Source organism: Halichondria panicea, chromosome 1, assembly GCF_963675165.1.
Source record: "Halichondria panicea chromosome 1, odHalPani1.1, whole genome shotgun sequence".
Lineage (NCBI taxonomy): Eukaryota > Metazoa > Porifera > Demospongiae > Suberitida > Halichondriidae > Halichondria > Halichondria panicea.
In genome coordinates, this window is record NC_087377.1 from 17,323,067 (window position 1) to 17,338,670 (window position 15,604).

General features: G+C 43.0%; 2 protein-coding genes and 3 long non-coding RNA genes across 6 annotated transcripts; 2 read left to right on the forward strand and 3 right to left on the reverse strand.

The window, feature by feature from the left end:
* Positions 1-913: 913 nt before the first annotated feature.
* On the reverse strand, positions 914-2,093 carry LOC135352355 (uncharacterized). The gene is made up of 2 exons (XR_010399759.1): positions 1,954-2,093; positions 914-1,234 (listed from the first exon to the last, which is right to left on the reverse strand). It is a non-coding gene; the product is annotated as an uncharacterized LOC135352355 (long non-coding RNA).
* A 300-nt stretch (positions 2,094-2,393) lies between these two features.
* On the forward strand, positions 2,394-5,880 carry LOC135352312 (uncharacterized). Its single transcript, XM_064551477.1, has 7 exons — positions 2,394-2,594; positions 2,677-3,246; positions 3,500-3,826; positions 3,893-4,084; positions 4,161-4,307; positions 4,617-4,691; positions 4,897-5,880. The coding sequence occupies exons 1-7, from the start codon at positions 2,484-2,486 to the stop codon at positions 5,818-5,820; spliced, it is 2,346 nt and encodes a 781-aa protein (XP_064407547.1). The 5' UTR covers positions 2,394-2,483; the 3' UTR covers positions 5,821-5,880.
* A 1,181-nt stretch (positions 5,881-7,061) lies between these two features.
* Positions 7,062-9,161, reverse strand: LOC135352349 (uncharacterized). The gene is made up of 3 exons (XR_010399750.1): positions 8,808-9,161; positions 8,071-8,189; positions 7,062-7,235 (listed from the first exon to the last, which is right to left on the reverse strand). It is a non-coding gene; the product is annotated as an uncharacterized LOC135352349 (long non-coding RNA).
* A 999-nt stretch (positions 9,162-10,160) lies between these two features.
* LOC135352311 (uncharacterized) lies at positions 10,161-13,969 on the forward strand. The gene is made up of 7 exons (XM_064551476.1): positions 10,161-10,522; positions 10,605-11,174; positions 11,426-11,752; positions 11,819-12,031; positions 12,108-12,254; positions 12,563-12,637; positions 12,843-13,969. The coding sequence occupies exons 1-7, from the start codon at positions 10,412-10,414 to the stop codon at positions 13,767-13,769; spliced, it is 2,370 nt and encodes a 789-aa protein (XP_064407546.1). The 5' UTR covers positions 10,161-10,411; the 3' UTR covers positions 13,770-13,969.
* Positions 13,970-14,052: 83 nt separating this feature from the next.
* On the reverse strand, positions 14,053-15,580 carry LOC135352354 (uncharacterized). 2 transcript variants are annotated; one of them, XR_010399758.1, is made up of 3 exons: positions 15,105-15,580; positions 14,497-14,566; positions 14,053-14,351 (listed from the first exon to the last, which is right to left on the reverse strand). It is a non-coding gene; the product is annotated as an uncharacterized LOC135352354 (long non-coding RNA). The 2 variants fall into 2 exon arrangements; XR_010399757.1 differs by having other exon boundaries at positions 14,497-15,580.
* Between the last annotated feature and the right edge of the window lie 24 nt (positions 15,581-15,604).

The following is a 15,604-nucleotide window of genomic DNA, read 5'->3' on the forward strand; positions in this document are numbered from 1 at the left end:
CATCACGGGAGCACAATATTGCTGAGTCAGGCAAGTTTTTTTACATGAGTTTTCATTTACAGACAAAATTATTCTTTACTAGTTATCCAGAGAAGTCTGAAATAAGAGTGTAGCTTCTCAGTATTATATAAGGAACTGGTTGAAGTGACTACCCCGGTCTGCCTACTCATTTTGTGTTGCTGCAAGCTGATGTCAGTGATGAGTCATATAGACAGTAGAATCTCTCTCTCTTAGCTCCAGACATCCAGTCCTGTGTTACTAATAGTAGCTCACAAAACTATTGGAAGTGCTTACAATCTCAAGGATAGCTTCAGTGGTGATGCAAAAGGCTTGCAAAGGCTAGGCTATTTCCAAGGTTGATTTTCTCCCAAATCATGTATTGGGAAAAAATCGGTTTAGAATGAAGCTAGACTTCAATCTTGTTACGTAACGGTTCACGTGACAGGTACTTCCGCTCTAGACATTGGAGATGCAAGAACTCTGAAAACCGCTGTACAGACCATTGCAGTTCTTGCAACTCGATGTCTAGAGCGGAAGTGCCTGTCACGTGAACCATTACATAACAAGATTGAATTCTGGCTCATTCCTAACCAATTTTTCTCCAATAAAGCCTATTAATTTTGTTAAACTGGGAAAAATTCGACCTATATAGGAGGAAGGCTTTGAACATGAACAGCTAGCTAGCTGATGAGTATTTCCAATCGTTTTGTGAGTTACACCATAGATAGTAGAGGAAGGGGATTGGAAACACAGGCAATTAGCACTATTTCACACGGACCGTCCTTGCTACAATCTCAATTATAGCCGCGACCATGGATGCAACTTGAAGTGCTGAGCTTGCAATAAACTTTTTGTGCACTAATGGCAGTTTATGCTAAACTAAAAGCTTAAAGCAAGCTTATGATCATGCATAGACAACAATGAACAATCAATATAAGGTATAAGCATGGTCTAAACATAATTATACATGAATTATCAATGTTCTTCCAGTGATTTCTCAGTCCAAGTTCTTGCCACACATCGACACTGCGGTGACAAAATCAGAGCATGAATAGTGATTTTCAAAATCTAATGGATTGGAAGCAATAATATGGACATTGATCTTTAATATTGCCGAGTCTCAAATATAAACTCAGCTTAGTTATGGAGATGCTACCCCGCAAAGATGGCTAGTGGAAATCAACAAATCAGTCAATAAGTCAAGAAGTATGATATCCCCACTTCCAATATATAGCTGAAGCAATAAAATACCATCATATACTACTACTGTGACCATTCATTTACAATAGATGCAATTCATTTGTCAGTTCTTACCCCACAAATAAAAAGAAGAAGCTAAGTGTTGTAAAATCTTCAAATTTTGTGTGCTACCAAGAGTGAACATGACTTCAGTCTTCTAGCTAGTAATAATGTTTCATTTTGTACCTAGCCATGCCTCAAGACAAATTTTAGGGCTATTTATACATTTACCGTATTCACCCGAATTACCGGGACACTCTATTCTAAGGGACGCTTCGGACTTACGTAATTTTTTTCATTCTATATCAAGGAACAACGGGAAATGTAAATATTTTTAGACGTCCCGATCTAATTAGAACGAAAAAGAGCATGTTAGCTCGATAGAGACTCAAAACTCTTAGAAACTCTCTGGATTCTACTCTCTGGCACCGTAATATGTCACTGACGGTTGAAGACACCTTTGTAGACATGGAACCCGCGTACACAGCTTCTAAACTGCACGAAAGACATTTTAGCTGCAGAGCTAGCCTCGGCCTGGAATCGAGGCCTTGTACATACCTTAAATGGGGAAATATTCGTTCTAATTACTACGGGACACCCTAATACAAGGGACACTTCGACTTTAACGTAATTTTTCTTGCTCTATTCCAAGGGACACTGCAAGCCGTAATTATTTTTTTGTGTCCCGGTAATTCAGATGAATACGGTACTTACCTAGTATCCTCTCATTTGCTTCTTCTCTTCACCTCAAAACCAGTAAAATCACACCTCAAGGTGTCATAGGTTGCCACGCGCACGGTCCCAGAGGCCTTACATTGCAAGCATAAGCTCACGTGATCCCGTTTCCAATCCCCTTCCTCTACTATCTATGGTCACACAGCCTGTGTCACAGAACTAAAATTATATCCAGCTGGAGCTAAGGCTTAGCTTCAAGCTTTTACTGTCTATGACTAGACTCTCAACAGCTTGCAGCAACACAAAATGAGCGGGCAGGCTGGGGCAAGCCACTTCATATAATACTGGGAAGCTACAATCCTATTCTGAATAACTAGTAACAAGTAATTTAGTGATGCATCTTGAGAACTCAATGTAAAAAACTTGCCTCACTCAGCAATGTTGGGCTCACGTGATGTTGTGTGGCTTTAATGTACATGAATATCACGTGACGGTAACTTCCGCTTTAGACGTCGAGTTGCAAGAACTCTGCAAAGGTCTATGTCTGTAGCTAGCTAGCTGCAAAAGCAATGTTTTCTTTGCGAGATGATGCTGACTTGAGGGAGTTTGTGCTGGAGAATGTGGAGCACTTTGGAGAGGAGAGAGTTCTAGGAACTGGCTCCTATGGCTCTGTTCAAGAGGTCAGTCACTGCATGCTCTGTTTCTGTGCACTGTCTCTAGTGTATCTGCTAGCTATTCAAGTGTGACTGCCTCCATGCACAGGTGATGATCAATGGTGAGGTGTATGCAGCCAAGAAGATCCACGAGGTTCTCCTGGAGACGGACGAGCGTGGTGGAGTGGCCAACCTAGCTGGGAACTACCGCCGAGAGTGTCGACTCATGGCTCGCATCCGTCACCCCAACATCACCCAGTTCATTGGGCTGTGTTTTGTGGCTGGCTCTCGACTGCCCCTCCTGGTCATGGAGAGGTTGGACTCAAGTCTGGACGATCTCCTGGAGTCCACCCCCAACATACCCCTCTCTGTCACCCAGTACGTTCTGGTCTGTGTGGCTCGAGGGCTGCTCCACCTGCATTGTGAGTCCGTGGTCCATCGTGACCTCACTGCCAGGAACGTCCTGCTGACGGCATCTCTGAGAGCCAAGATCACAGACTTTGGTAACTCTCGTATCGTGAATCTAGAGCCTGGTCGACTGGCCAGGACTCTGACGAGGTTTCCTGGGACACTGGTGTACATGCCGCCCGAGGCCCTCTCTGACAGAGGCCACAGTGTGTATGGACCCAGTCTGGACGTCTTCTCTTTCGGAGTGCTGCATTTGTTTGCACTCACACAAGTATGTGTAGTTAATGATATTCATAGGTTAGATTCCTGGTGACCATTCATGCAGTGAATTACCTTATAAGTATTGTGGTTGTATGTGTTGGGGAGATCCCCCTTTAATATTGGTGACCTTCAGCAAATTAATGCATTTTGTATGTATGATTGTGAATATACGTGCACTCGTTTTCTCCATACATACAGACATACATAAAAACAATCATGACAGTCAGTATTCACATGTTCTTCCACTCGTGTCATTGGACTAGGTGTTTCCAGGAGATCTCCTTGCCCCCACGTACAGCGACCCCAACAACCCAGACCACCTCCTGGCTCGCTCAGAGTTTGAGCGTCGAGGTCCCTACACGGCTCTCCTTGAGAGGAGTCTGGCGGGTGGACGAGAGCACCCTTTGTTTGGTCTGGTGAGGGAGTGTCTGGCCAACACCCCAGAGAGAAGACCGACCACCGCTGAGCTCCTCTCGTCTCTGGAGGAGGTGGGGAGGGAGATGGACGGAGGACTGCTTCAGCTGGACATTGCACGAGTGAAGACTGCCAGGACCCTCAGGGCAAAGGAGAAGAGGATAGAGGCTCTACAGGTGAGTCCAGTCCAGTGAGCTAGTGGGTGCAAGGGTCTGACACTGCATGCTGTACTCTGTTCTCAGAGAGAGGTGGTCCAGAAAGACAGGATACTGGAGAGGAAAGATGAGCAACTTACTGAGAAAGATGCACTTCTAGTGCAAAAAGACAATCAACTTGAACAGCAAGGATACCAGTTGGAACAGAACGCTGCACTTCTGGTACAAAAAGATGAGCAAGTAGCAGACAAAGATACTCAGCTGATTAGACAGCAACAGGTCAGCAGAACCACTTTACTTGTTCATTATAAGTCAACAAGCTAGCTTGTTGATAACCTTTTTTCACTTTATACAGATATTGAATAGTGTCCGTGCTAATGCTGCCACCAAAGATGGTGTGATTGCTGACAAGGACAGACAACTCAGTGAACAAGAGTCAACGATCACTGATCTCATTTCCCAGAGAGAGGCTGCTCTAGTTGAGAGGGCCGCTCTCTTACAGGTATTATAGTAGTCACCAAATGCACACACTCTTATACGCTAGTATTATACTACAATAATGATATTTGTTTGCGTACATGTAGCTAAGTGTGTCGATGAGATTCCAACAATAGTAGTATACCTCAACAATTGATGCTATTGTATAAATCATGTTAAGCTGCTAAATACACATCCGTTTGAGTGTGCCTATAATTATGTACTTCCTTTAGCAGAAATTGTTGTTTGTTCTCGTTCTGTTGTAGAATTTCCACTACTGTTATTCACGTCTGTGTTTTAATTCAAAGATTTCCACCAACGTTCCCCTGTACAGGCACACAGGGAACAGATTGGGCACAAAGATGCTGAGCTGGTCAGGAGAGACGCCATCATTCAACAGCGGAGACAGGTGAGACAAAATGCACCATTATATTATTGCAGAGCTATAGTAGAAGCTTTGATCTCTTATAATCGTACTGTACATTCTATTAGACTGGTGGGCGTGGCCTCTTAAGCTAATTAGAGAAAGTGATTTAGTGTGCATGCAATTATTGCTACAAGTAACACTCGCTTGTTAGTAGACACTATCCTAATTACACTCATTCATTATTCAGGGTCCCCCTCCCAGAGAGTTGAGACCTCCACTCACTCTGAAATGGAGAAGAAGAAAATACATGCCAATCAAGATGGGTACCTCGGTACAGAGTGTTGTTATCGGTGACACGGTGTATGTTGGTGGAGGTAGTGCAGACAATGATCGTGACAGGTGTACAGTGATGAAGCTCGAGCAAGATCAATGGACCAAACTACCAGAGTACACTGCCTATAGGTTCGCTATGACATCACTCGCTAATCGACTAGTGCTGGTGGGAGGAATTGATCCAAAAAACAACAAACGTACCAATCAGCTTGCAGTGTTTGAATCAGGGGAATGGACTCACCCGTACCCATCAATGAACATTGCTCGTTCTTCCTCAACAGCTGTCTCCTTCAACAACCATATCATTGTAGCTGGTGGGTATGATGATAAAGAACGTACCTCCTCCTCTGTGGAGGTGTTGGACGTGGCATCAAGAAGATGGTACATTGCTCAGTCACTACCTAACCCACGATCAGATCTGAAATCGACTCTCATAGGAAACACCTTCTACCTAATGGGAGGGTGGGATCACACTACTATGAAGACAGTGCACCACGTCGACCTCAATGAACTCATTGCAAAAGCCCTTTCCAACCTGGACACACCCACTCTCTGGCAGACCTTACAGGAAGTACCACTCGTGCGGTCAGCTCCTCTCAGTATTGGGAGGTCACTATTAGCCGTTGGTGGAGCGGACGACAGTGTCAACCCAAGTTCATCGATCCACCTCTACCAGCCTGACACCAGGAGGTGGGTGAAAGTGGGAGACCTGCCTACTGGACGATACTACTGCACATGCTCAGTACTTCCTAGTGGAGAGGTCATTGTAGCCGGAGGACAGACATATTCATTTGTTTATATTCAAACTGTTGATTTTTTCTCTATAAATGCTAATTAGTTATTTTGTTAATTGTTTCTCTTTAATTGTGCGATGAGTTTATAACAATATTTTTTATCATGTTGAGAAAATTAAGTTGCAACAGAATTTTATCGCATATAATTATAGTTATTATGATGACATGAAGTGGTACATACATAATTACATTGCCAAAAAATAGTATAAAAACAGACAAAATAATATTTAACAGTCTCATAACAAGTTCAGGTCCTTGGTTGGGGTCTTGTCCGAGGGTAGGGTGGACGCCTTCTCCCAGAATACAAAGTCTATCTCCTCTTCCGAGTCAGGTAGTGAGGGATGGGGCTCGGGAACTGAGGGGTTAAAGAGTCACATGGTCATAGTCGTACTAAATAGAAGTTTGAGGGCTTAGGAAGTAAGGGGTGAGGAAATCACATGATAATAGTAGCTATAATTTATACTGGCTAAAAGCAAAATGGCTCAACTATGATAAAAGGGACACCACACACAACACATGAAGTGCCTACCCACACAAATAATCAAAGTGTTATACAATAGTATGTATGATCTGGCTAAGCAAGTAACGGGAGTAACTAGACTATAGGCTGAAACTTTTGAGAAAGGAGTTTTAGTAGAATCATAGACACGTACTTTATTGCACTATATAATTATACTTCCAGTGAAACAGTGAAACAGTAAAACAGTAGCGCTGTACTCTATAATTTATAAGAGTGACAAGATTAAGTAGGCAATTGCAAGAAAACGTATGTACAGGTGTATCGTTCACTACAACTCTACACACTAACTGACGTGACACAACTCACTAGTCGAGCCACTTTGATTTCTTGCTCTTGCATGGACTTAAACAGAGCCGAGTCAGCACTCATTCTGTGCAACAGAGAACAGTTAGCTACTTAACTTCTTGGGAGACAATAAAGAGAGTGACTGTGCTTTATCTGCATTCAAGTGGTTGTATAGTGATATAAAGTGTTAGCATGTACCGTAGCCGTGAGGTGCAACATTTCACGTTTTTCGGGGCAGAGCAGCTAACGTGAACATTAAAACTGGGATAAAGCTATTGATGGGTGTGGTTTCCCAACATTGAAACGTGAATATTAGAACCCATGAGCATTTCTGATAGCCCAAGAGCCGCTATAATTACGGTATTATACAAAACTAAGGATTATGATGACTGTTTTTACAAAATACTACACGATGACCTTTACCAAGTATGCTCCTATAATACTAAGATCTTACCTAACATAACACGTTATAATAACAGTAAGTAAATTACAGGACCTTTACCTAATAGCGAGAGGTACTTCTCTTTGTACTCATTTTCCCGCTCCTTCTCAAAGTCCTTACGTAAACTTTTACCTCCAGTTTGGTGACACAAGCAGAAACGGGATTATTTTGCTCTTGTAGGGCAGAGGCTGAGGACTCGACAGTCGCCTTGTCTCTGTGGCAGGGGTGAGTGAGGGGGCGTGTGTTTGCGTGTGTGCAGAGAAACGAGGGTAACTAGTAAAATCAATAATTCGATTATGATATGAGAGAATACAGATGACCTTAATCAAAACTTGCAGTTAAGCATTGGGCTTATAATCGAGTCAGCGCTAATAATCCAGTTTCTACGGGTACAATAACCAATACTCTAGCCTTTATAGGAGTACTAAAACAGGGCCCACACTAGTTGGTGGCAACATTCCTGTCCTATGAATTGCATTTTATGACGTGTTCAAATAGTTATTCATGGACACAGGCACGTGAACCACAAATTAGAACTAACAATTAACAAACGCATATAAATAAGCATAATCACAATTTGCAGAACGGAGCTTTGACTCCAACATGGTCTCAGATAAGGCCCAAGGCTACGGCCCAAAGGCCCTGTCAGGCAGAAACATGACTTGTGCATAAACAAATGGCTCTGGCCAAACACAAAAAGTGTGAAAACTCCTAATGTTGATTCCAGTAGGACACTTCTAGGGGAGTTGTCCTTTTGGGTACTACAGAGCATTTATAAAGTCCACTGCTAAGCAACAATTATACAACCAACTGAAAATGCATTCTCAATATGCAATAATAATTAGATGTCCTTTTTGCCAGCTAGTTTCGTAGTTCTGGATGGGGATCAATCCCGTACATGTACAATGCTAATACTAAGATCATCATGGCAGATTGTTCATGCATGCACGAGCTCAAAGACAGATTATTATGGCCTGGGGGTATGCACATTTTGACATTTGAAATTCGGGAAAAGCTATTTCACAATTATAATATGATTGCATTTACCGGAGAGGTGTGGAGGAGGCAGTGACCACTGGAGAGAAGCTTGCTCTCGGAGGTTTGAACTTTTGGGCATTCAGGTTGAACTTGACGTCTTTGCATTGGGGTTCAGCTTGAACATGGCCCTGAGGAATTGCAAACTCAGTACATGTACACATACAAATACACATACATGTACTAAACTATGCGTGTTATTTAAATATTGTCCACGCTCATTTTCAACAATTTGGGCATGAATTTCATATTGATTTAAGCACACTATGCACTATAAAGAAGAAACCGTATATAGCAGGTATATTTCGAGGATATTAAAAAGGTAGACTGGCGCGTAGCGTGAGCGAATGGCAAACTGCTTATCAGTCACTCGTCTCAGCGGAATATATGGATCATAATTATGACACTAGCAAACATGAATATCATTATAGATAATGTGGTTATATTTTGCTATGAGATTTAGCTACTATGGAATGTATTGAATCCCCTGAAGTGTAAGTGCGGTTACAATTACAGGGCTAATATGACGTTGAGCAATCTGATAGGCTGCAATGCTCGTTGCAGCTGAGACGAGTGACTGATAGGCAGTTTGCCAGTCCCTCGCGTGCGTAGGCTCCTCTACATACTATTTACTAGTTTACAACAGTTTTTCCGGACCATCCAAATACAATATTTGGGTACAGTGAACATGAAAATGTTGGCAGTAGGTATATCCTATCAGGCTATTAAATAACAACACTATCACTCACTCATCATCCTGAGTTTGTCATCAGACTTGCATCTTTACGAGCAGCTTCGTCATGTAGGATCATCTGATTGGTCAGGAACTTGCCATTCCCACCTCCTCAGCAATGGTCTCTCTCCATGGTCCTGGCTATGTCACTGTGGCCCACAAATTATAGGACTGGACAAAGCCTCCACCTAACACTGACACAATAGTTAGCCACTTGCTCCATGTTCTGTGGACGTGGGGTGCCGGTGGGGTGCTGGGTGACCACGTGGTTTGCTGATTCAGCTGTTATTGCATATCGCATGCGATTGGACATTGGAATGGGAAAAAGGGCGTATCTTGTACATCTTGTAGCTAGCTAGCTGAGTCAACCAGAGATAGAGTAATAGAGGGATTGGCAACGGGAGTAACTCACGTGATCATTTCACATTTATTTCATATTGACTTCCTCTCAACCATCCTTGATGCGCATTATTTCCCGGCACAACGCCCGCGAAACGAAGTAATATTACTTTTAGTTAGTTATTAGTCTCATGAGACTTTAGATTGCGTATAGTAAATCTACACGTGTCCTGTGCTTTATTTAAAGTGAAGTCCAAGCGTGGAAGAATTGACTGTGGTGCTCTAGAGCTTGAAAACTAGTTATTATTGGTCTGTGCCCCCTTTTAAGAAGCACTGCCGTAGCCAAATGATGTTTTGCCTACAGATCCTGCTTATTTGTGTCTATGTTGACGAACTTGCCTGCATACATTTCCTTGGTTAAATCTCTTTTGTATGTTTTTTACCAAAAATGCTAAAATGGAGGCTGTAAAAGACGAGAAAGTGTTATATTAGTTTGTGCCCCTTTTAAACGAGAATGTCGCGTTTATAAACAGTACGCGTTCGTTGCAAGCAATCGCGATCATGCAGCCTCCGCTGCGGTATAAAAGGAAAGTAGCAGGCCGGAAGTAAAATCATTGCGAACAAAATGGCGCCTAGTTTGAAAATGATAAGAACTCAGCTCTTGTACACGCACATAAACCAACAAAACATGCTCATTCCAGGCCATGTGCAATATCCACATGGCCATAAGTTATAATAACAATGGCTTCCAAAGAAGAGATCGAGGTAAGAATAAAATGTCATCATTTCAATCATAATTATACCATGTACAGGTAACAGTTAAATATAAAGACACTCCACCACAAGTGGTCGTTAGTAAAATAAATAAAGTAGTTAAAGAGCTACGTACACCTTTAGTATTACAGAAAAAAAGCAGGAAACAAAATGTGAAGAATCTCTGCTTTAGTTTCCCGTTCCTGCCACGCCCAGATACAATCAATACCAGGCCGTATTTTTCAACTTCGTTCTATTAAAAAAAAATCGGCCTGGGACCGAGGCTACTGTAAGCCTATGATGTTTTACCTACATATCTTGTTTTGTTGTGTCTCTGTTGATCAACTAGGCTGCATAAATTCTTGATTTTGATTTTCTTAAGCATGTTTTTTTACTTTTAGCTATAAATGGAGGCTACAAAAGATGAAAAAAAGTCGATGACGTAGCGCATCAAGGATAGTCACATTTTTTCGACCGTTGCCAATCCCTTTCCTTACTTTATCTCTGAGTCAACGTACTTAACTACCAATGTTTTCTTTGCGAGATGATGCTGACTTGAGGGAGTTTGTGCTGGAGAATGTGGAGCACTTTGGAGAGGAGAGAGTTCTAGGAACTGGCTCCTATGGCTCTGTTCAAGAGGTCAGTCACTGCATGCTCTGTTTCTGTGCACTGTCTCTAGTGTATCTGCTAGCTATTCAAGTGTGACTGCCTCCATGCACAGGTGATGATCAATGGTGAAGTGTATGCAGCCAAGAAGATCCACGAGGTTCTCCTGGAGACGGACGAGCGTGGTGGAGTGGCCAACCTAGCTGGGAACTACCACCGAGAGTGTCGACTCATGGCTCGCATCCGTCACCCCAACATCACCCAGTTTATTGGGCTGTGTTTCGTTACTGGCTCTCGACTGCCCCTCCTGGTCATGGAGAGGCTAGACTCAAGTCTGGACGATCTCCTGGAGTCCACCCCCAACATCCCCCTCTCTGTCACCCAGTACATTCTGGTCTGTGTGGCTCGAGGGCTGCTCCACCTGCATCGTGAATCCGTGGTCCATCGTGACCTCACTGCCAGGAACGTCCTACTGACGGCATCTCTGAGAGCCAAGATCACAGACTTTGGTAACTCTCGTATCGTGAATCTGGAGCCTGGTCGACTGGCCAGGACTCTGACGAGGTTTCCTGGGACACTGGTGTACATGCCGCCCGAGGCCCTCTCTGACAGAGGCCACAGTGTGTACGGACCCAGTCTAGACGTCTTCTCTTTCGGAGTGCTGCAGTTGTTTGCACTCACACAAGTATGTGTGTAGTTAATGATATTCATAGGTTAGATTCCTGGTGACCATTCATGCAGTGAATTACCTTATTAGTATTGTGGTTGTATGTGTTGGGGAGATCCCCCTTTAATATTGTTGACTTTCAGCAAATGCATTTTGTATGTATGATTGTGAATATACGTGCACTCATTTTCTCCATACATACAGACATACATAAAAACAATCATGACAGTCAGTATTAACATGTTCCTCCACTTGTGTCATTGGACTAGGTGTTTCCAGGAGATCTCCTTGCCCCCACGTACAGCGACCCCAACAACCCAGACCACCTCCTGGCTCGCTCAGAGTTTGAGCGTCGAGGTCCCTACACGGCTCTCCTTGAGAGGAGTCTGGCGGGTGGACGTGAGCACCCTTTGTTTGGTCTGGTGAGGGAGTGTCTGGCCAACACCCCAGAGAGAAGACCAACCACCGCTGAGCTCCTCTCGTCTCTGGAGGAGGTGGGGAGGGAGATGGACGGAGGACTGCTTCAGCTGGACATTGCACGAGTGAAGACTGCCAGGACCCTCAGGGCAAAGGAGAAGAGGATAGAGGCTCTACAGGTGAGTCCAGTCCAGTGAGCTAGTGGGTGCAAGGGTCTGACACTGCATGCTGTACTCTGTTCTCAGAGAGAGGTGGTCCAGAAAGACAGGATACTGGAGAGGAAAGATGAGCAAATAGTACAGAAAGATGAGCAACTTACTGAGAAAGATGCACTTCTAGTGCAAAAAGACAATCAACTTGAACAGCAAGGATACCAGTTGGAACAGAACGCTGCACTTCTGGTACAAAAAGATGAGCAAGTAGCAGACAAAGATACTCAGCTGGTTAGACAGCAACAGGTCAGCAGAACCACTTTACTTGTTCATTATAAGTCAACAAGCTAGCTTGTTGATAACCTTTTTTCACTTTATACAGATATTGAATAGTGTCCGTGCTAATGCTGCCACCAAAGATGGTGTGATTGCTGACAAGGACAGACAACTCAGTGAACAAGAGTCAACGATCACTGATCTCATTTCCCAGAGAGAGGCTGCTCTAGTTGAGAGGGCCGCTCTCTTACAGGTATTATAGTAGTCACCAAATGCACACACTCTTATACGCTAGTATTATACTACAATAATGATATTTGTTTGCGTACATGTAGCTAAGTGTGTCGATGAGATTCCAACAATAGTATTATACCTCAACAATTGATGCTATTGTATAAATCATGTTAAGCCGTAACTACACATCCGTTTGAGTGTGCCTATAATTATGTACTTCCTTTAGCAGAAATTGTTGTTTGTTCTCGTTCTGTTGTAGAATTTCCACTACTGATATTCACGTCTGTGTTTTAATTCAAAGATTTCCACCAACGTTCCCCTGTACAGGCACACAGGGAACAAATTGGGCACAAAGATGCTGAGCTGGTCAGGAGAGACGCCATCATTCAACAGCAGAGACAGGTGAGACAAAATGCACCATTATATTATTGCAGAGCTATAGTAGAAGCTTTGATCTCTTATAATCGTACTGTACATTCTATTAGACTGGTGGGCGTGGCCTCTTAAGCTAATTAGAGAAAGTGATTTAGTGTGCATGCAATTATTGCTACAAGTAACACTCGCTTGTTAGTAGACACTATCCTAATTACACTCATTCATTATTCAGGGTCCCCCTCCCAGAGAGTTGAGACCTCCACTCACTCTGAAATGGAGAAGAGGAAAAGATATGCCAATCAAGATGGGTACCTCGGTACAGAGTGTTGTTATCGGTGACACGGTGTATGTTGGTGGAGGGTTTGCAGACAATGATCGTGACAGGTGTACAGTGATGAAGCTCGAGCAAGATCAATGGACCAAACTAACAGAGTACACTGCCAAGTACTTCGCTATGACATCACTCGCTAATCGACTAGTGCTGGTGGGAGGACGTGATCCAAGAAACAAGAAACCCACCAATCAGCTTGCAGTGTTTGAATCAGGGGAATGGACTCACCCGTACCCACCAATGAACATTGCTCGTGATTCCTCAACAGCTGTCTCCTTCAACAACCACATCATTGTAGCTGGTGGGCATGATGATAAAGTACGTATCTCCTCTGTGGCGGTGTTGGACGTGGCATCAAGAAGATGGTACATTGCTCAGTCACTACCTAACCCACGATCAGGACAGAAATCAACTCTCATAGGAAACACCCTCTACCTAATGGGAGGGTTCGATCACACTGGGACGGTAACCAAGACAGTGCACCACGTCGACCTCAATGAACTCATTACAAAGGACCTTTCCAACCTGGACACACCCACTCTCTGGCAGACCTTACAGGAAGTACCACTCATGTGGTCAGCTCCTCTCAGTATTTGGAGGTCACTATTAGCCGTTGGTGGAGTGGACGACAGATTCAACCCAAGTTCATTGATCCACCTCTACCAGCCTAACACCAGGAGGTGGGTGAAAGTGGGAGACCTGCCTACTGCACGATACAACTGCACATGCTCAGTACTTCCTATTGGAGAGGTCATTGTAGCCGGAGGACAGACCAACAGTTATACTATTATTCAAACTGTGGATTTCTTCTCTATAAGTGCTAATTAGTTATTTTGTTAATTGTGCAATGAGTTATAACGATATTGATTATTATGTTGAGTTGCAACAGATTTTTATCACATAATATAATTATAAATTTTATCTCATATAAAGTCATTGTAGCCGGAGGACAGGCAAATTCATTTATTTATGCTCAATTGCAAACTGTTTTCTTCTCTATAAGTGCTAATTAGTTATTTTGTTAATTGCTTCTCTTTAATTGTGCGATGAGTTTATAACGATATTGATATTATTTTTATCGTGTTGAGTTGCAACAGAATTTTATCGCATATAATTATAGTTATTATGATGACATGAAGTGGTACATACATAATTACATTGCCAGAAAATAGTACAAAAACAGACAAAATAATATGTAACAGTCTCATAACAAGTTCAGGTCCTTGGTTGGGGTCTTGTCCGAGGGTAGGGTGGACGCCTTCTCCCAGAATCCAAAGTCTATCTCCTCTTCCGAGTCAGATAGTGAGGGGTGGGGCTCGGGAACTGACGGGTTAAAGAGTCACATGATCATAGTCACACTGAGTGGCCAGTTTACGTGAGGCCCCTCTATTTCTTAGCAGCACAGTAGGCCTAAAGGTGTGTGTGTGGGGGGGGATCGTACATGATTGTACATTGCACACCTTCAAATAGGACACACTATAGGTGACCTTGAATGACTTTAAGGGACTCTACAAAGTATGACACAAATGCATTTTCCAGCTAATACACTTTGTACCTCTACCTCCATTCTCAGTGCCTCTTCTTGTCTCCTCAACACTTGGCCGGGCTGAAAAATGGCCGCATAACTGGGGGCCAGAAAAGATGAGGGGTAGAAAAATCAAACAATAGTACAGAAGACAAATCGATCAGTCTATCTACAATTAGAACTAGAGCACTGAAGTGCTACCCTCGGCTGTTGACATAAATAACTATAGAAACCAGAGGAGTGTTATACAATAGTATATATGATCTGGCTAAGCAGCAAGTAACGGGAGCAATAAAAAAAACTAGACTAGAGGTGAGAAGGGAGTTTTAGCATAACATCATAGACACGTACTTTATTGCACTAATATTATAATGAAACAGTAGGTGGTGGCACAGGTCCAAACACATACTATGAAGGTTATAGCTTAGCTGGTTATTTTCAAGTACAATTTGCAATTTGGGCCTGAAATAAATACTATTATTGATCTAAGCACACTATAATTATTGCAGCACTATTAAAGATGCTATTAAATACGATAAAATCGGAGGTTTGCAACACCAGATGACTACACAAGTCAACAAAGCTCTCAGAAAGAAACCTCCAATATGTGTGTAGTTGTCTGACATGCTATCACTCACTTCTCCAGCATTAGTTTCTCATTGTCTGATCCACTCCGGGTGCTTTGCTACCGCTGGTTGCTAGGTGGAGCTCCGCTAGTAAGCTCTCCTCGTTGGGGTCAAAGTCCACCTCACCTGGTTGGTACAAATCCTCAGGTCTAGTAGGGGGAAAACACGTGAACAGTACTTACTACGAATTATGGTCAAACAATAATAACTGTACACACACAAGCACGTCTTCAAACACTGCACATGTAACCAAGGCAATGGCTATAATAGTCTCAAGCAACTTCACCATAACATGACCCCTGACTATAACGTCAAATACTCGGGTCATTAGAGCCCTTGTCAGAGCTTGCTACATGATGGTAGTCTACTGCCGCACTCTTCAACATACTATTTAAAAGTTTCAAACAGCTTTCCGGACCATCCAAACAAAATCAAATGCGTCCTATAGGAACAGTGTACATGAAAATGTTGGCAGTAGGTATATCCTATCAGGCTATTAAATAACAACACTA

Coding starts and splice junctions, on each gene's coding strand:
- LOC135352312 (XM_064551477.1), top strand. CDS start 2,484: ATGTTTTCTTTGCGAGATGATGCTGACTTGAGGGAGTTTGTGCTGGAG. Junction 3,247..3,499: donor ATTTGTTTGCACTCACACAA/GTATGTGTAGTT, acceptor TCATTGGACTAG/GTGTTTCCAGGAGATCTCCT. Junction 4,692..4,896: donor TCATTCAACAGCGGAGACAG/GTGAGACAAAAT, acceptor TTCATTATTCAG/GGTCCCCCTCCCAGAGAGTT.
- LOC135352311 (XM_064551476.1), top strand. CDS start 10,412: ATGTTTTCTTTGCGAGATGATGCTGACTTGAGGGAGTTTGTGCTGGAG. Junction 10,523..10,604: donor CCTATGGCTCTGTTCAAGAG/GTCAGTCACTGC, acceptor CTCCATGCACAG/GTGATGATCAATGGTGAAGT. Junction 12,638..12,842: donor TCATTCAACAGCAGAGACAG/GTGAGACAAAAT, acceptor TTCATTATTCAG/GGTCCCCCTCCCAGAGAGTT.